We start from the raw sequence: 20,555 nt of genomic DNA, 5'->3' as shown, positions 1-20,555 counted from the left end.
CTAACTGGCTTTTTAACTGCAGTGTCTGCACTAACAATAGACTCCATTAGCAGCAAGTACAGGCTAATGCAACCGGCTGGGCCAACAAATCACACCACTCACTTATGGTTAGCTGCAATTTTTTTTTGCATTTTTTTTTAATAAGCAGATGAAATTTTCCCCCATAAAGTTTTTTTTTTCCTTACAACAATAAAGATGTTTAAATCATTTTAAAAAAGAAAACACAAATTGCACCTTATACATAATTAACTATGTCCACCTTTTTTTTTTTTGAAACACTTCTTTTTTTTCACCGTTTTCCCTGCACAAAAAAACAAAACAAAAAACAAAAAGACAGAACCATGTGCAGCCTGTTGGGGAAAAAAAAAGAAAAATGTTGCCATGATTAATAATCGGTAATGAAAGGATAATATATCCTATTTATAACAGATTCTTTTCCAACTAATGTACATCGCAATGCCATGATCATAAATAGTACATACACTGTGTATAAAAGAGGAACAAAACAACGACTGAAAGCGAGGCATGCCTTCCAGTGACAGTTACATTCACTTTTTCCTTTTTTAATCGTTTTTTTTCCTTTTTTTAGTTTTTTTTTTTTTTCCAGAATGTCATATGGAAACACACCACAAATATTACTGTGAAGATAACTGACCAAGGAGCGGTTTTGTTCTTTCAGCTGCTCACTTCCAGAAGCAGATTCACTTTTTCTTTTAATCCTTACAGGTTTACAGTTAATGTATTTTATATCATTATTATTTTTAAAAGAAACAATTACAGTGCCTTGCTAAAGTACTCGCACCCCTTCCAACGTTTTCAGATTTTGCCTGCATCACGACCACGAACCTGGATGGATTTTATTTTCGGTTCCGCAAATCAAACACAAAATGAGACATAAAATCTTGTGCAGCCCGATCTTCGCTCAGATAAAACACACTGCAGCTTGGTGGCCGTACGGCGACAGAAAAAGCTCGAGGGGCGCGAAGGCTTTAGCAACGTACCGCATACCGCCGAGACCGGTCAGCTGATTAACACTGAGGGAGTTAGCGAGATGACGTCATGGTACAGACAGAGGAGGCCAGGAAGAGCACACGCGCATGTGGACCGGGTGGGGTTAGTCGCTACTTGTTTTGGTTAGCAGGCAGATTAAATGCTACGTTTCACAGCGAGAACCCGGAGAGAAGAGTTAGAGAAGAGCTACGGTCATGACGGGAAAGAGCGGAGTAGTTTGAGTGGCTCAGAGGAGATAATGGACGGTTAAAGTGTGTCGGTAAGCGCGAGGCGATAGACGCCCCTCCCTCACCCTCGGTTAGTGTGACATCCTAGTGTATAAAATGAGGGTAAGAGAGGCTACATATGCACACGAGTGAAGGAGATGTGTTAGATATTAAGAAAGAGAGAGAGAAAATGGCTTTCGTCATAACAAACCAATATTAACAAAACATGACATCTTTGATATCAATAAACACCTGTGATACAGCAATATTATCGTACAGTTAAAAAACAAGAAAAAAAAAAATTCAAGTCCTGATGCAGTAACACTGATGTTTCCAAATTAAACCTGTGCTGAAAACAAAAAGGCAAGTACAAAAACACACACACACTTCCTGCCGGCTGGCTAATCGACGCTCTATATTGACATTCGGAACGTCGCCTCTTCCCAAACTGGCTCCGGGAAAAATAGCCAGAACGCAAGCGGAATCAGAACGGAAACGAAAGAGGAACCTGAATTTCTGACACTTCACTTTACAAGGAAAAATAAAATAAAAAGGACACAGATCAGGAACAACTGGGAGCAGCACTGGACTCTCTCTCTCTATGTACATTTACGTCCTCTGTAACATAATAATAATAATAACAATAATAATAATAATAATAACAACAATAATACAGTTTTGACAGTCTGTTCTACGGGATGTAAGGACAGGAGTGGAGGAAAAGCGTGCAGCCTCTTGGCTGGTGTGTCCTGTGTAAACGTGATAAAAAGCACACTTAGCTTGGCGCTGGTTCCACCAGTTCAGTCAGTATGGCTACATTTCTTCTTGGTGGCTCTACCCACCTGCCCACATGCTGAAAAATAAAGATGGGGCGTTATAAGATTTGGCTTTGCAGGAATTTTTTTTAAAGTAACACTCCCACCCCCCAGCAGTATCTTTTCTTCCCCCTCTCATTGTTCCTTTAAGCGACCCCTGGTAGACCTGCAGGGGCCATAAAGTACTGAGATGTCCTAACTTCACATTGGTCCGCACAGATCATCAAGTCCGCTTCTCTCGACCGTTTGCTGCAGTGTCCCTCCGTGTTGTCGCTCCCCCAGTTCGCTCAGCTTCAACTGGGTCAGAGGGTGATGGGATTGGGCAAAGAGGAGGGCCTCCGCACTAACCTGCAACCTTCCTATAATTCCCTTCAGAAACCGGCAGCAGCTAGTCTTCATCACCCACCTCATCATCACACCATAAACTCGTTATTGCTGTACAGAACCAGCTGCTGTGGGCCCGGGCCAAAGTCCGACTCCCTCTGATGGCTTCCGGAGGAGTCACGCGGCGAGCTGCGGCTCAGCCTGAGCCTAAGGCGAGTCTTTCCGGTCCTTTGGCCGTCCTCCGGTTCCGCCAGCGGGGCCCCCAGGCCGCAGGAGGTGAGCAGGGGCCCGGAGGAGGACGAACGGAAGCGGTAGTGGGGGGACGGGGAACCAGAGGCTATGGAGGAGAGGGAGGAAGAGGGCTGGTAGGAGGAGGAGACGGTAGAGGTGGAGTCGACCGAGTCCTGAGAGTCCGGCTGACGATGCAGAGTCCGTCTGGTCTTCGCCTCGGACTTCCTCGATCGATACGTCCCGCGTTCTGACGAGGACAGAGCAGAGGAATTGATAAAAGAAGCACAGACCTGGACCAAGCAATGATGTACATCCATTAATGACATACATCCATTGCTCATGTTCTATTGTCTTGTCTTTAACTTTCAATCTACCACAGAATGTAGATCTAATTCCTGCCTGGAATTTTGTTGTCCCACATTGAGAGGGATGGACCTGAGGGCCTGGGAGGCAGAGGAAAAGGTGGAGTTTGTACAGTAATTACATTTTATACTGAATGTGATGAACAGGAAGGAACCCAGAAAGGAACCTTGTGGGACACCAGTGATGAGTAAAAGTGACATTTTGTTGAAAGGAGCCAGAGAGATGAGACCTAAACCAGACGGTGACGCTAACAGAAGATGATCTGACCAGTAGAATATCAATCAGTGATTGAATGTGACTCCAGTGTAAAAAGTGCTTTTAGTGGCCAAAATGACTGGAAAAAGCTCTGTAGAGGTTCAGTCCATTTACGTTTCTTTCCCTGGACATGTATTCTCCTCAGAGTTCAGCTCTGAGTCTCCATATCCACTCATGTTTCTATAGCCTGAATCAAAACTGTTTTGGTGCCCTATGAACTAAAGAAAAATTATTTTGCTAATGCAAATTACAGCACATCAATAGGTAGTACTATACTTAAGTAGTTATGAACTGATGAAGGTAGGTTTAATACGTATTATTTATATTCAAAGAAATCCCAAAATATTATTGTAACTCACCTGCTATGGGCCAATAACTATTATACAAAATTCAATGACATCAAAACATGCATTCATTGCAAAAAAATTTTATTCAAATATATGCCCCAAGAAACTGCGCCCTGGGTTATTGCCACCAGTTTCTAAAGTCTGTATCAGTATATAACACATGAACTCACGCACCAGAGGGGTCGGATGTGGCTCCTTCCGTCTCCATGGTGATGTTTTCAGAGCTGTCCGCTGTGCCGATGGAGGCCTCCGATTCAGGCGTTTCGTCGTCGGACGCGCGCGGTTCCAACACCAGCATCTCATACGTCAACTCCTCCCTGGCAGCACAAAAACGCAGCAAACAGTTGTCGTCATGGTTCCTCGCTCTGGAGTCTTACTCGGGTTTCATTTGGCATGTCGGCGTACTTCTCTTTCTGCAGACTCTCAATCTGCTCCGTGAGGATCCGCTCCTCCTGCTGCATGGCCTGCTGCTGCTGCTCGTTGATCCCCGTTTCTCCTGCTGCCTCCTCTCCTCCTCCTGCTCCTCCTCCGGCTCCTCCCGCTCCATCTCCTTCTGCTTTAGGGCTCAGAGGAGGCGAGGGGATGTGGGAGCCGCTTTGCCAAATACGAACTTTGTTCTGTTAAAGTTTAGACGACACACACAAAAAAGAAAACACAGCGGCGTAAACGTTTAGCCTGACCAATGTTTACCGCCTCTTTGTTGAAAGAGGCAGTAACAAAGCAGAGGAGACGGTTTGAGCTGCTCTAAGCTCAGCTTACAGTTCTTGACCACGTGGTGACAATACAGACACACTGACCACACTTAACATCATCACTGCTAAAGTCTAGGAGCGCTGCTGCAGCACACACACAAGCACTTCATCATAAACACACACGCGCATGAATTACCTTAGACGTAGATGTGCTAGGCTGCATGTTAGCACGTTGTGTGGCGGAAACAGAAAGCAGAGCGATCAATGGAGCTAACCCAGTCAGACTGATGCTCCTTCTGAGTGTAGGCAGCAAACACACACAGCTACATGGCAACGCAACAAGTTGGCTGGTTCCTAAAGCGCTGCCGTGTTCACCAGCTACAACATTCAGTACTTATTAGGCTTAGTTTCAGGAAATGAATGCTAATGCTAAAACACAGCTAATATATTTGAACCTGTCAAGTCTGAGCTCAGTTTGACAATCCTTCCAAAAACTAGGTTAGATCCAAAAGTTACTTAACGGTTTAGATTTCAAATGTTTACAGTATTTAGTTTGTAGTTGCTAATGCTAGCTACTTGCCCTCAACAATTAACCCCAACCCTGGTAAAGATGTATGGCGGCAAAATAACATCAGGTGTTACTGCGTTAGCGTAGTCTCACACTTAAAATTAAATGCAAAAGGAGAGAACGGAGCAGAATGTGGGTGAGAATCTTGGGCTCACCAAGACTCTCACTTTCGACACTTATTCCAAAGTGTCAAAATCGGCTCTCATTGATATAAATGAAGAAAATTGGGTCATTTTGTCCCAGGCCTGGCTCAAGCTATTTTTGAACTATTTCATACAGGGTTCTGTGCAAGGTGTTGCGTGATTGGTCAGACGTTTAATGCAGAAATTTGCTTGGACAGCACTGTTGACTAGCTTCAGCTAGTCCACTTCCACTATCAGTTTTTTTATGTGTGTGTTCGCAGGTGAATACATTTGAAGTATGTTTTATCAGACGTGATGAAGAATTTGAATTGCCTACAAACTACAAAATGGCTACAAACTCCTAGATGGAAATTGCCAAGTTGTCCATGGAGGAGGCCGTCTGTGGAAAGATGTGACCGTTTTGTCACCTCCATACTCAGGGATCTGTAGTTTGCTAAAGCAGGACGGGTGTCGCTCAAGGGGCATGCAACGTGTGTGAAAGGCGTTTGTGAATACGAACGTCCCGCAATCCCGTGACTGCACATCGACTGTTTGGGTGACATATGGGAGATTGCAGGGCATCATTAATGGTGAAGAAAAATTCAATCTTTGACTTGTCTTTGAGTATGTCTCGAGTCATTGCACTTATAAAACTATTAGTGGTATAATCACTGATTGCCATGACAATTCCTTTGAATCAATGTACTGATGCACTTTGTTGGTTTTCTTTTAACTACTATTCAGTAATCCACAAATGTCTGTTTGTATAAATATGACAAAACGCAGAGAACCCTTTCTTTTGGCAACTGCTCTCTACACTCTACAATGTTGATCTTGCCACCATGCTAAGAGCTAAGCTATGCTAGATCTTTACCAGGAGTCGTGGGCTTTTGATTAGATGCATCCAAGATTGAGATATTTGGCAACAAAAACTGTGTGGATCTAGTGGAAAAGATCTCATTAACCTGTGGATCTTGGACCTTTCAACATGTTTTCATTCAGGTCTTCTCAAGTCCATTGATTTAATATGACTACTCCAACTTTGAGTTATCGGCTTTTATGTCAACATATGCGAGTTTGAATGACCACTGGGACGGCTTCATATAAGGTCAGTGTTAAATAACCTTGTTTAATGTCATTCATTCATATTATTTTAGACTGATGGGCTGCAGTGTACCATCTGTCAACCTAAACACAATGAACAAAAATATCTAAACAGACAAAAAAAAAAATAAAAAAATAAAAAATCAGCAACTTAACAGAGAACAGCTGTCAATAGACGTCAACAGACAGTATGGGAGCGAATAGACTGACAGGACAGGACTGGTGGTGGGCAGGCACATGGTGTGGGCGGGGCATACATACCGGGGTGGCAGAGCGGGTAATGCTCATAAACCTAACAGCAATTAGTACAGGTTTCTGGAGGGGGAGGGGTGGGGAAATGGAGGAAGGAAGGGAGGACAGATCAGGGTTACGGCTCGCTGATGGTAGTCACATCAGAATGGCTTTGGTCAATTAAAGGGTAAGAAGAAAGGTAGACTTTAGGTTTACCTGAAATTAGAAGGTTAATATATATAAATCTAATGGCGTAATCATTCAGCTAAAAAAATCTCCTGATCTGCAGGTCTCATTTTCTAAAATAATGATTGAGAGAGCAATAAAAACTCACATTGATGCTTTAGGAGAACATGAAATTAATTTCCTTTATCAAACATTAAGAGGACGTTTCCACTACTTTTTACCTTGCAGATTCATTGGATCAAGCCAAATTGATCCAATGGTGGATTTTCATAAAATCATACATCTTTTGTATTAGTGGCACTAGTGGCCTACTGATGATAGCCAGGAATTGGACAGAGAGAGAGAAGGTAAGATGTGCAGGAAAGGTCTCAAGGTCAGGTGTTGAACCCCGGATGAATGCTTTGAGAAGTGACAGTGTCAGCATATGGAGAGATGCGTGGTGCGGAGGAAGAGAGGCCAAACCTCATGGCTTTACAACTGAAATCTAAACTAGGTAGAAAGAAAGATCAACCATTTACTGATTAGGCATTTGCCTTGATTTGAAAATAAAATATCCATAACCCTTGAACCTTTTCACAATTTGTCATTTCACAACAGAAAGTAGTGAATAATTGTAAAGTGGGAAGAAAATACACATGGTTTGACTCCGTCTTAAGAATGCATGACAAATTCTCAGTGAGTCAATATATTTTATATAATAGTGTCAACATTAAATTGGTGTTTGAGGGTTGTAATCTTTCAAGGGCAGATACAACTTGAATTGAAGCTTTAGCGTTAGCTTCCTCTAAATATCATGGTTGGTGTAGCGCTTTAGCATTAGCTTCCTTTAAATACCACAGTTGCTGCAGCGCTTTAGCTTCCTCTAAATGCCATGTTGGTGTAGCCATAGGCATAATATAAGAGTAGACCCCGCATTGGTCGCTCCGGCGCAGGAAATACGGCGGCCATCTTGGAGCGGTATAACCTCCTACTTTGCTCAATCAAAACAGCAGAAGATGCCTCAGCACTGAGGGATATTGTTGTTCGGATCTATGGATTATTGATGTGAGGGCTCCACAGACAACATTTCACAAGTAAGATGGAGATATTATTGTGTATATATTGTGATTTGAATATTACTTTACTGTATTTATGTCCACCGGCGAGATACCAGCTAATATTAGCTACAGTGCTTGGTGTAATACGGGTTCAGCCCCGCTATGAAGGCTCACTGAGATTCCGTAAATCTAAAAAAAATTAATTATTCTCTAACATTGACTTAGATTATCTGACACAAGAGTCTATATTAGAAATGAAACAATATAACACATATTATAAAACTTATGTGTTCACCGGCAAAGTTTACACAAGTGGTAAAGACTATTATTTATATTCTTTCACTCTGTCAAAAGTAAGATACATCCCAAATCTTCCGTTTTTGTTTTGAAAGTTTCCTAAAGACACGATGTGAGGAAGAAGTGGGAGATATCTATAAAGAGAGATGGATTCACTGCTCAGAAAGGATGAATCTCGCATCAGATTTTGGACTCAATCTCAGCTGCTGAATCACTCTGAAGCTACAACTAGTCGGCTGAAAAACATATACATATATCTATATATATGTATGTACACATGTACATACATATAAACATGTATTCAATATATAGTATTCAGTATTAATCATTATTTATTTGTTCCATTATTAATCTTTATTTATTAGTGTTTGTATAGTTATATAAATATGTATTGATATTACTAAATAATTTATTACATAAATTATGAACGGCTGTGTGCTTTGTAATATGCTCATCATACATCGATATCAGAATATTCCATTCCTATTCTATTGTTATAGCCACTAAGCATATTTAAATATGATGAACTATGTATTAAAAACATTCTTAAACAATACAATTGTTTATAAATGTAGTTTTGATAGATGTTTGAATATGGTTTCCAGCAGTGTTGTGTTCAAGACCACCTAACCCGAGACCAAGACAAGACCAAGACCAGAGTGTATCGAGACCGAGACAAGACCAAGACTTTTAGGGTCCGAGACCAAGTCAAGACCAAGACCGAGCGAAGTCGAGACCGAGTCAAGACCAAGACTAGCTACAGCTACATGACACAATAAAATGTAAAATATTATCAAAATTGCTTTTCAAAATAATCTGAAAGATCCATATACCCATAAGAACACCTAGATATTAAATACTTAATACATTTTACCAATATTAAATATTCCATTTCTGTGCTACAATGTGTGATGGTCTCGTGCCAACCCTAAAAACATAACGCCCTGGGCATTTGCCCATATTGCTCATGTAAGAAACCACCACTGTCTGCACCATTAAACATAGCAATTGAGGCAATGCCCTGATGGTAAATAACGCTCAACCATGAACACTGACCAAGGAGCAACAAGCAAGAAGTAACCAAACAGAAGGCGCTCATCGTGACTGTTTTCACTCTCTATCCCAGTATATGAAGCCAGGTAGTCTGACACCATGGCAGGCTTTACAGCTGCCACTTTGAACGAACGTGCTTTTTCATTCTTGTGTTTTAGTTATTTGTTAATTTAAAAATTAAATAATGATGCAGTGTACACAGGGCATTACAAGAACAAAGAACGGGTGTTCTGTCAGGTCAGATCGTCATATGCTTAGCACGAACTCACGGTGTTCCGTCAGATCAGCATACGTTGTCAGATAGTCGTACGCTTAGCTCAGACATGCATACGCTGTCATTACCATATGATTTTATTTAATCAGCAACATAGAATCATGACGTAGATCATCATACACTTGGCTATTAACAGTTGTATGGCATCCTGACTTAGCGGTTAAGTGAGTTTTACACGGGTGTGTGTTGTAGTTGATTCCAGCTGCAGCCAGACCCTGCTTTAAATACACTTTGAAACCATGACAACACGTGTATATCTATATAGTTATCATTGAAAACAATTTAATGACTTATTTTCGTCATAACTTGCTGCGTATGGTGAACTACCAATTCCTCTGACAGTCGGACTTCTTAATGCGCAGGCATGGTACTCACTGCATGTTTGCTATTCTGACAGCGTATGGTAATCTGATAGAACAACGGCTCTCAGTGAGTGACACTCCAGTCCTATCTAATAAGTAAAGAGTCGTGGAGAAGAATCGACTGTTTCTGAATGTCACATCACTATATTGCAGACTTTTGGACATAGCGTTGTCCTATATATGCGACAAGTCAGTCAACACCTCCGCACAATAATTCAGCGCAGTGAGTGACTTTTTTCCATCACAATGCTTATGTGTCTCTGTACAGCTAGCTTTGCTAACATCACGTTAACGGAGCTTACCTTCTTTGGGCTACTTTTCTAAGTGACGAAAAAAGTTAGACGTTGTCCCCACCGTCTGTGAAAGCGAAGCGATGTTGAGTTAGCTCTGGCCATCGGATTTCTTACTATTTTTGCAGCGCTATTATATTACTGACGATTAGACAAACATTTTCTGCCGCTGAGAGAAAACCACTGCGCATGTCCTGGAGTGCCCCGCGCGAGTGAAAGGTGGGGAGGGGCGGGGGAGGGGGAGAAACAGAAACACGTAGTTGCTTGGATTTTAATCGGTTCGTTTTGCATCCACTGAAAACAAAGATGTTAACAAATAAAGTGGACAGTATGCTGTACGTTTAGTGATATTTTCACAGTTGCGGTCTCGACTGGTCTTGAAATAAAATGCCGAGTCCTCAGAGCCCGAGACCAAGACAAGACCGAGACCAAATGCGGTCGAGTCCGAGACGAGACCGAGACCATCAAAAAATGGTCTTAAGACCGGTATCGAGACCAAGACCAATTTCGAGTACTACAACACTGGTTTCCAGTAACAAAAAAGTGTGTTATGATCAATTAAATGCGCTGATACGTCATTGTGCCTGCTAAACACATAACGCAAAGTGGAGTGGTGGACCGCTCCAAGATGGCAGCCCTAAATCTCGTCAGCGACAATAGGCAAGAGCGGTCCATGAGGCGTCTATCCTTATATCAATGGGTGTAGCGCTTTAGCGTTAGTGGAGCTAATGTTTATGATTAGTGCTTTAGGGTTCGTGCAACTAACTGTTTTGCTAGCAGTGGCCACCACTGGCAAAAACATATATTTATATCATTTTCCTTCAGTTTCACAATTTTTCACTACTTTGTGTTGAAAATGTTCAAAGGGTGTGAAAACTTTACAAAGGACTGCAATCCCACATTATGCTCCTCACAGGTTAACGTTTCCTTCAGATATGTTTATTTTTTTCTTTAGGGTTGTTAGATCTTAAGAAGGGTATCATTTGTCTACATATAAAGACATATTTACATACATGTTTAAAAATGTGGGTTTTTTTTTTAAAACAGTTTGGATGAAGATGTAAATGAACTCCTGCCATGGCCGAGTAGGAAACCATGCCAGCTGCTCATGGAGCAGAACACTGCTGCTGCTTAAATGATGAGTGGGGGGGGGGACAGGTCCAGAAACGGCCATAGATGATGATCATCTATGCTGCAATATTGATCTCAACAGGTCTGAAACTCATGAGGCCAGTCTTACCAGGGACCTCCTGATGTGGGTCAGCCTGCTCTTGGCTTTGCTCTCTGCAAACTCCAGACTGCTGATGTCCTTCAGACGAGCTTTGTACTTGCTCATCTGCTCGTTGATGATCAGCTCCACACACCTGCAGACGAAAGAAAACAACGAAAATCAGATTCATTTGGAAAATGGACAGAAAGTGATTTGCACTACCAGTGAACAAGATAAACAACACAGATGGAACAAAGTTCCAATCTTAGTAGACTTCCTGCACCTTTAGAGCTTATTTGAGGGGTACAATTGTTTGTTTGTTTTATTTTGAAGTCAATGTTTAAAGTTTAGCTTTGAGTACCAATACTTGTGGAAAAAACAGGAACAGCTTTCATGCAACTCAGCTGTAAAACCCTTGCTGGTGTTCGTGGATCCAGAGGACTGTTTGGATCCAGAGCGAGACGTACGCTGTGGTTTTGCTGATGTCCTGGACACTCTGCAGCGGGTCGATGGTGTCCGGACAGCGGAGGATGCAGGGAGCAAAGACGATGGCCAGAGCGTTGGCGGACATCCTGTTGGTCTCCTCCTGCAGGGAAATCCTGCAACACAAACCAGCACAAATTCAGACTTCAGGAATACAGAACTGAACAAACACAAAGAACTGAACCATGTCGTTTTTGGGTCTCATCCCCTACCTGACCAGGTGGAAGATGAGGCGCTCCAGGGTGCTGAGGTGTGTCCTGCTGAGCTGGTCGATGACAGAGTACACGCCTTGGATCACCTCCCGCTTGTCCGGTTGGCCTGGAAACACAAGGAGCTCAAACCGGGTTCCTGCACATCACATTATGTCAAAAGTCCAGTTTTTCAGCTTCAGGTTTCCAGAGATTCCAGTGTTTTTCAGCCAACATGGAGGGATGAACACACACATATGAACTGTTTTCCATAAGTATCCATAAGACTTAAAATACTTTAATAAAATCCAGATCTTCCCAGTCTGAATGCCGCCACTACCGGAGCATCATAAAGGTAAACCAACAGGCGGCACCTTTATGCAGAAAACACAGAACTAAAGAGCTTACCCATGGCTCTGAGGAACTCTTCATACAGTTCAAAGGTCATGAGCGGGCTGGGCAGGTCACGGAGCCACTGCTTGAGAACGCTGGCAATGACATGGATGTTGTAGTCGTCCAGAATGACGCTGCTCACATCTGGAGCAACAGAAGAAGTTTGGATGCATGAACTGTAATTGTAGCTATTCAGTCAGTAAAGACTTGGAGCAGGAAGGCAGGATTATTTTTGTATTAGAAATCTACAGATGACTATTATTTATGGATTTTAAGTTTTATTGACTGTGATTACGAATCTTAAAAGCTAAAAATCCGATCCTTTTCCTGACAACACTCTTCGGTGCAGAGGTTGTAGCTGCAGGATGAAGACTCAAGTAGCCATTTTAATTTAAGTTAATTTTGATAGGGACAGACACACATCGACACAAACTGAACAGAACAGCAATTCATGTTTGCAGTGTTATAGCAACAGCTATAACTTGACCCTAGATGGGCTTTTAAACCGTACGTCTAAAAACTAGTAAAAACTGAAGTAATAATCAGTGTTGTGAGTATCGATGAGGTGTTGAGAAGACATGGGAAGCTTCAACAGGGAGCTGGATGTCATCGACATTCTCTCAGCTGAGAACGTGGCAACGTATCTCACCTGTGTCCAGGCCCTGCCGGAGTTCTTTGATCTTATTGGTGGAGCCCGACTTCCTGTAGATTCCCTCCGTGTAGAGGCCGTGCATCTCTATGTAGTTGATGAGTTTCTCCACCAGCTGGGGAACGGCGCGCTCCTCACTGGTCAGACGAGACAACTCCACCCCAAACTGACGGGACGACAGCTCTGGGTCGTACTACACACACGCGCACACACACACACACACGCACATGCATACAGGATTAGAATGGCAGCCAAAACAGAACGTGTCAATCAGGGTTGGGCCATTTCACATGTTAACAGCAACCATCCCTGAAAGTAGGAGACATATTTACTTTCATAGGTTTTTGTTACATTACAGGAAGAATCTAAATAGGCAGGTTTATGCAGGCCAGTACTTTATATTTCAGAGTTCACACAGTGCATCACTCAGAAACCGATGTACAATCCTTTAGTTTGATTTTCCCAGCAAAAATCTGACAGTGTTCAAACATCTTAATGCAGTTAAATGTAAAATCCAGTGCAGGCATTTTTTTATAGTGAAGTCTCCTCATTTGTAAATCGAGTCCATCTGGGCGAAACCCAATCTTAGTATGAAAGCAGCTGTTCTGGGAAGGCTTTGAGGGTTTGCATCATCAACACACACAGCAGACAGACGGGTCAGGGTTTCAGTCGCAGGTTCAGGTTATAAAACAGATTCTCAATGGGTTAAACATCTGCAGCTAATCGCATCTTAGCTGACAAAATCAGCAACACTTTCAATTCAAAAACCCTTCTTGCTGCTAAATTATTGAATAAGTACACATATGGGCTCAACAGCAAATATATTTATGGTTTTTAATCTATTTAACCATCAAATTGGTGCAAAGTGCTATTCCAACCATGCTAACATTAGCGTTTGGGACGTCTGAGCTGATGCAAAATGTTTAGCATTGAGAAGCTATTTTAGATTCACTGACAGGCTAACTGCTTTTAGCACAACTTGAACAGTCGTCTTTTCTAGTGTCCAATCAGATCGTTTTTTGAAGCAAAAATAAACCCCAAGTGGGGAAAGAGAAGAGGCTTTGTTGTCCATTGATGTTATGAATGTCACTGGACTGTCAGAGTTCAGAGAGTGCATCACTCAGAAACCGAAGTACAATCCTTTAGTTTGGTTTTCCCAGCAAAAATCTGACAGTGTTCAAACATCTTAATGCAGTTAAATGTAAAATCCAGTGCAGACATTTTTTTATAGTGAAGTCTCCTCATTTGTAAATCGAGTCCAGACGGAACAATACAAAGGTTCCAGCCGGAACTTTTTTATGTGTTGAAGATTTTAATTAAGTTAAAATCTATGTAGTTAATAAAAAATAACACGTCTAAGGCCTGGTACATAAAAAAGGCTAAGCACAGGAAGTCCTGGGACAAAAAAACGCTAATAAAAACCGTTGACCAAAACAAAGACTAAAATGGTTTAGATCAAACTATATTTGTTAGAATTTAATATTCAGGCTTAAATCCAATTAAGAACAGCAACACTTCCAAAATGATATTCACCAATTCTCGTTTCCCAGTTGGACTTTATGAAAAAAAGAAAAGCAAAACTTTCCATCTCCTGATTTGAAAGTGCACTGCAGCAAAATGTGGTTCTGCAGAGCATTTAGATAGTTTTGTATTTGTATAAATCACTTTCCTTGTACTTCACAGACATGCATTACCTTTCCTTTAAAACATGTTGAGGTTTGTTGTTATAATGTGACAAAAAGTGAAAACTTTAATGAGTTTAATGAATTTTATGTTTTGCAGCTGTGAATTTTTTCTCTAATTTTTTTTTCAAGTTCTGAAATTAGAAGTGACTTTCTGGGTGTAACAACTGGATGAAAGAGGAAAAATCTATCAGCATCTCGCCTTTTAATTTGCCTTCATGGCGCTAGAAGATAAACTATATCATCGTTGCTTTGACTGAAATATTTTCCATCCTTTGTTCTTAAAGGAACAGTCGATCGAACACAGCAGCATCCGAAAAAAACATAAAAAAATAGAAGATCTGCATCAAACGTACCTTTTTACTGCACTTGGTGGTCATCTTGGAGCAGCACTTCCTGTGGCAGGCGTAGCGGCACACTGCAGACCGAAAACAAACAATGCTGTCAACGCAGCAACAACTCCAGCCCAACCAGAAAAAGAAAAAGAAAAAAGAACTGAGAATGGGGTGAAGAGTCAGAGCGACCGGAGAGGCGGCTCTCTCTGCGAAGAAAGCTTTCTAACTAGATAGAAGACGGATTTATGAAGGGAGAGGGAGGTGTAATCAAATTTTGCCGACACTCAGGCACACATATGGAAAGTGTGTTGGTTTAGTGGGAAACAGTGTGCACAGAGAGTGTGTTGGAGTGGTGGCAACACAAGCTACACACACTGATGGGAAGTCTGGGAAAGACTGTGGTCTGTAGTTGTTCATTCTGTATCTTTGTTCTTTAGCTTAAAATCATCTTTGGGTCAATTTATCATGTTTTCCATATGACATTTTCTAAAGGTTTGTATCCTTACATTTGCAAACGCAGGCTCGGTCCATCATCCAGATCAGGGAGGAGCAGTACTCGCAGTAGGTGGGGATGCTGTACTGAGTGGACTTAAAGATGTGGCCATTATGCTCTTCCACCTGCAGGGAGCAGCAGACCGATTAGCCAGATCACACATTAATCAACTCCAATTTTCTTCAGAGTTGCTGTATGTAGATCCTGATGACTACAGGAATGAAGGATCTCTGTATTTTGGAATATTTTAAACTTACGATGTCAGTTTCCTTCTTCCTAGATTTTTTGCGTTCACGCTTTAGAGTCTAACAGGAGACAGAGAAAAATGGGTTACCTTGTGCATTTTGTACATTTACTAAACTTTAAGCACAGCAATAGTTCAGCAAACGTAACATTAAATTCTCAAACTACGATTATACCAAACATCACTTGTCTCAAAACTAAACTCCAACTAGCGTGAAAGGATGTGAACCGTCTGGTTTTCATCTTTCATACCCTGCCGATGGTTCCCTCCATGGGTTTGTACTCGGTCATGAATTCGTCCAGGAAAACCTTGAAGGTGTTGACCCACACTTTCACCGGCGACTCACTCCAGTCCCTCTGCTCCAGACGCATAGTCTTCTCTAGGATGTGCTCGAACAGCGCGTGCAGGTCCTTGTAGCGGATACTCCTCCCATCATCCATCTGACAGGAATAAAACAAGAAAAGAAAAAGAAAATCACTAGTATTACTTTTAAACATGTTCAATGCTACATGTAGTAAGTTTTCAACAATTGCAGAATTGGATGATAAAAAAAGACGTACAGCAAGGGCGGTGGAGTATGAGTTGAAGATGTTGATCCTGAACTCCTTCAGTGCTTTCTTGAAGACAACATCGACCATGGTGTCCTTTTTACTATCTTCTGAGTCCAAGTCAGCAATCTGTGGAAACAAACTTGTTTGACTCAAGAATATTTTGAGGGATTTATTGATCTGACAACATGGCTATTTGTTGTTAAAGCTTCACATCACATATTTGATTAACCACATTTTATGTGATACAATCTGAGCTCTAATGATCATAAATCAAAATGTGGCAAAATTGAGGTTGAAAATTGGGAAAAACGTTTGATTGGTGCTAGATGGCACACTTCCGCTAACTCGCTATCAGCTCAGCTAATTTGGTTGTTTAGCGCTTTTACTAACTTTGAAAACATTTAGAGACCTTAGCTTTCACCAAATTATTTTTCAGAGATTTTTCCAAGATACAAACATGAATACAATATCTAAGGGCATCATAGAACATATAAACTTTTATCAAAAACAAGCTGGAGCCTTTTCAAAGGAAGATATCACTTGAGTTGAAATTAGCACATTATGGTTACTTCTGCTAAATATTGTTTTGGTGTAGTGCTTTAGCGCTAGCAGAACGAATGTTGATGACTAGCGCTTTGCTAAGCTTTTAGTTAGCATTGCCCACCACTGGGTGCTGGGCTTGCTAGATTTCAATAAGCTCAGCTGTTTGTGTAAAGCGTTTGGGGATATAATTAGTGTGACAGGATAATCTGACCTTCTTCATGAGAAATTCGTTCATGGTGCGGTAGTCGTGGGCCGAGGTGAGGATGTGCAGGGAGTCGTTCTGCCACTGGGCCGGTTCCACGGCGATGCTGCTGATCTTTAGGCTGCGGCGCCGCTTCATCTTTGGAGAGGGCTCCTTGTTCTCCTTGGTGTCCCGGATCTCCCGCGAAGGAGCCACTTCCAAGTCTGGACTCCGCGGAGGAGACGCACTTTCTAACAGAGCAAAAATAATGGAAATTCACCATCAGTGATCGTAAGATTTACTGTGTGTGTATATAAATTGTGTATTTTTTCCTGTTGTTACCATGCGTCTCACCAGCCTCACTCCTGCTGGTTTGCTTCTCCCTTGACAGTTTTTTCTCGCTGTGTTTGGTCTTGCTCCAGAAACGCATCCTACCTCTCATCCTGCTGAAATTGACGTCGGATATCCATGACAAAAAGTGAAAAACTCAAGTTGAGGGGCCTTGTTCTTTCTGAATATGTAATTTAAAGAGACTAAAGATCCTACCTTCCATCCTGACTGGAAGATTTCCTGAGGATCTCCACTTTGCCCAGGTCCCCTGATGACATGGTCTTATGGATCTTCTTCTGCTCTTTATGAGACTGCAGGGCAGAATAAAAGATGTCAGACAACCTGATCTGACGCCCTGGAAGGCGTCAGATTTGTCCAGGATGCTGAAGAAGCAGTCAAAGTTTACAGAGACTCTCCAGGAACAAGTTTCTTTTGCTGCATCAATCTCAAAGAAATCAGTGAATCATATTGGAGATAATAAGAACCAACATAAAGTAGAGTGTAATCATGAAGTAAATGTGTTTTTAGCTCCACCCATCTTACTTCTATCAATTCTGCCCAACTTTCCTACTCCTGTTGAAAAAAAAAACTACTAGCTAGTACATTAACTCACTAGCTGATACCATAGAAAACTAGCTAGGGTACATTAGCAGCCAGTTAGCGGTAGCCTCAATTGCCATCTAGCTGCTTGCTAACCAGCTGGGGTACTAGCTAGTTAGCAAAAGCTAGCTAACTTTTCTGCTCCTATCATGGATAAGTGAAGCTTTATCGCTAGCTAGCTGGACAACATTTGTTTTTGCCACTGGCTCTCTGCTGAAAACCGGTTCAAGGTCATGTGGATTCTGTTAAAAAAAACCTTTTAAGCTAGGCACTACAGGGTTTTCTGCTATTTTTTGATTGTAAGAAAGCATGATCCTCCACAACCAACCCCTGTGTTTATTGTTTTTTGTCATCCAGGGTGGAATTAATGAGGTCTTAAAGGGTTGCATCACTGAGTGTTGACCTGTCAGAGCTAGATTTATACTTAAATAAAACTATTAACTGATTAAGTAACTTCTGTACACCTATAACCGGGTACAGCAACCATCTTCACAATGCTGTCGTCCAGTTTGCAGACAAACCCACCGTGGTTGGGTTGGGGTCAAACACTGCCATCATCACCACTAAGCCCAAAGTGATGGTTGACTTTAGATGGTGGAAGTGTGACTGATCAGCAGAACTGTTGTTGCCCATCTTATTATGTGCATATTTGTTTTGGTCACTGCATTTCTCTGTTACATGAGTCAACAGAACAGCTTTGTTGTACTACCACACATTGTATGTTGGTACAATGACAGATTTACCTTCTTGGTTGCACTAGATTTTTGGGGCGTCAGAGTGAAGGGGCCTGAATACATATCCATAACACCTTTAAAAATGTTTATTTTCACTTCACAATAACACACTACTTTGTGTTGGTCGATCACATGAAGTCTCAATGAAATATCTTAGAGTTTGTGGTTATACCATGTGAAAAGTTACATCTATTAGTAGAAGACATCAACAGTAATGTGCTAACAGAGACACTGACAGAACCAGAAGCCGAACGTAACGCTAATATAGGGTTAGGAGATGAATTTATCAGTGAGACGTCGCTTTGTTTAAAGTTTTCTCTCAGTTTTCAGCATGCAGGAGACATGCGTGGCATGCAGAGGGACCGTCAGGACAGATCCATTGCAGCAGGTCACAATTTGAGAGGACAACGTGTTTCATTATGATCTGTTACAAGACACAAACATGTGATGAACTTCGGCAGGGTGTCCCTAATTGGCCTCTTTTGGACGCCAAGGGACCCCTGGAGATCAGGTAACTCTGACATTTTCAGTTCTTTCCAACAATTTTTCCAAATCAGATAGAAAACCTCTGTCAATGTAACTTGTTACTCTGTTTTCCTTCATTTACCAATATGAACTAAGAAACAAACAGGAAGGAAACAAATTGACATCCAGATCATTTCACCATGGCGTGTAACACCCCTACTGCTGGTGTGTCCCTCTAAAGAAGTAGAAGAGGTGAGAGATGAAGAAGGCAGTGATGTCTGGAGACAACCTGGCTCTCAAGGTATGTGCTGCATGCACTGCAGAAGGTGATAGACTTCTTCACCTTCGCTGGTGAGAGGAAATATGAGTGGATTATGTTCAGACTAGTGCAGAAACAGCTGTTTTGTGCTGAAGGTGGTGGTGAAAGTGGGGTTAGCATTGTTAAATGACCTCCGCCCCCGTCGCCGTGTGTGACCAGATCCACCCAAGAAAAGAAAAAGGGTGGAAGAAGGCGGGGCGAGGGGGAGCAAAGTGGGGACCCCTTGGAGATCTGGTATTTTTACCATCTCGGAGTCACTGTGACAGTCGGTGTTGGGGCGGGCTCGTGGGGGAGACAGGAAGGGGGGCAGCGTGCAGGAGTGTGCAGGGATGTAGTATTCGTCGTCGTCGTCCGACTGGGTGGCCCCCTCCGAGTTACAGCGGGTCAGGAAGTCAGAGCGTGTCCGGGACATTCGGGCTTTCTTTTTGGGGCCGGGGCGGCCCACCTGCTACCAGGTAACCACAGCAACAAGATCAACACTCTGCATAGGCGCACATGCGTAATGCAGCTGATGACTGGACATATTTCCAGTGGATACCGATATGCCTTTTATGAGGTGAAAACACAAACTGAACTGCATGTGGTACGTTGGGGAAGCTGCATGCTGATGTTTCTCACCTCTCTGCTTCTGGATCCAGCAGATTTAGAGTCGTCTCTGTGCATAGAAAGAGAGAGAGATCTCTCCTGGTTCACCAAATCCTTATCCGACCTGCAACAGACAGATGTGTTTCAGGAGGCTGGACACAAAGACTCCAGTGTTTTTCCTTCAATCACTGCCAGACTGGGAAAAAATCTCTTCTTCCAACATTTCAAATGTTACTTTTGAGTCCAGCATAGAGCACAGTTCTCACTTTAACGTCCTAGAGCTAATGCTCTTACGAGTGTTTTGTGATTATTCAGTTACACTCCCAGTAGAAATCAGAATAATATCCCCACCCATTGAACATTTGCACATTTTGCTATATTATACCACAAACTTCAATGAATTTTATTGTTTTGGTTTTTTTTTATAGTGGCAACCACAGCATTATCCACTTAATAGCAGAGCTAAATTTGCGTTTAGCGACTTAATGTGCTTGCTAACTTTAAAAACGTTTATCTTCCCCTAAATGGAATTTTCCAGTTAATTTCTCAAGTGCTAATTTACTTGTTTGTTTTGTAAATGTTCAGTTGAATAAAGTTTGACAAGCATGTTGAAGCTTGGTTATGTACTCTTTGAAGCGTTTATATCCATCTCTTATTTTGAAGGGGGTGAAGGCTGCTTACGGAGCAGTTCCTTTTCCTCTCCTCATCTCCTCTCTCTCTTTTGTTTCAGTTCTGAAGCCCTGATGTGGTAAATAAGGCAATATTAGAAACACGGTCAGCGATGCGATACTGAAACCATGAG

At 42.0% G+C, this 20,555-nt stretch overlaps 1 protein-coding gene across 2 annotated transcripts in view; it reads right to left on the bottom strand.

The window, feature by feature from the left end:
- Positions 1 to 102: 102 nt before the first annotated feature.
- The window catches only part of LOC106924129 (unconventional myosin-IXAb-like), a 142,074-nt gene continuing 121,621 nt past the window's right edge, over positions 103 to 20,555 (bottom strand). The window contains exons 26-45 of one of the 2 annotated variants that reach the window (XM_014997669.2): positions 19,787 to 19,877; positions 19,413 to 19,616; positions 17,267 to 17,361; positions 17,063 to 17,166; positions 16,751 to 16,971; positions 16,006 to 16,122; positions 15,697 to 15,885; positions 15,459 to 15,506; positions 15,215 to 15,326; positions 14,730 to 14,791; positions 12,692 to 12,884; positions 12,058 to 12,186; positions 11,674 to 11,779; positions 11,446 to 11,577; positions 11,009 to 11,132; positions 6,300 to 6,353; positions 4,441 to 4,461; positions 3,958 to 4,169; positions 3,727 to 3,869; positions 103 to 2,834 (exon numbers count right to left, since the gene is read on the bottom strand). In XM_014997669.2, coding sequence (XP_014853155.2) covers positions 2,446 to 2,834; positions 3,727 to 3,869; positions 3,958 to 4,169; positions 4,441 to 4,461; positions 6,300 to 6,353; positions 11,009 to 11,132; positions 11,446 to 11,577; positions 11,674 to 11,779; positions 12,058 to 12,186; positions 12,692 to 12,884; positions 14,730 to 14,791; positions 15,215 to 15,326; positions 15,459 to 15,506; positions 15,697 to 15,885; positions 16,006 to 16,122; positions 16,751 to 16,971; positions 17,063 to 17,166; positions 17,267 to 17,361; positions 19,413 to 19,616; positions 19,787 to 19,877 — 2,746 coding nt within the window. In that variant the 3' untranslated portion in view covers positions 103 to 2,445. The remainder of the gene's footprint in view (positions 2,835 to 3,726; positions 3,870 to 3,957; positions 4,170 to 4,440; positions 4,462 to 6,299; positions 6,354 to 11,008; positions 11,133 to 11,445; positions 11,578 to 11,673; positions 11,780 to 12,057; positions 12,187 to 12,691; positions 12,885 to 14,729; positions 14,792 to 15,214; positions 15,327 to 15,458; positions 15,507 to 15,696; positions 15,886 to 16,005; positions 16,123 to 16,750; positions 16,972 to 17,062; positions 17,167 to 17,266; positions 17,362 to 19,412; positions 19,617 to 19,786; positions 19,878 to 20,555) is intronic. The other variant, XM_088006523.1, reaches the window with a different exon arrangement.

This window comes from Poecilia mexicana, unplaced genomic scaffold, assembly GCF_051168715.1.
Source record: "Poecilia mexicana isolate PSO_F unplaced genomic scaffold, ASM5116871v1 scaffold_6, whole genome shotgun sequence".
Classification (NCBI taxonomy): domain Eukaryota; kingdom Metazoa; phylum Chordata; class Actinopteri; order Cyprinodontiformes; family Poeciliidae; genus Poecilia; species Poecilia mexicana.
The sequence above is the reverse complement of the archived record's forward strand: the minus strand, read 5'-3'. Positions and strand labels throughout refer to the sequence as shown.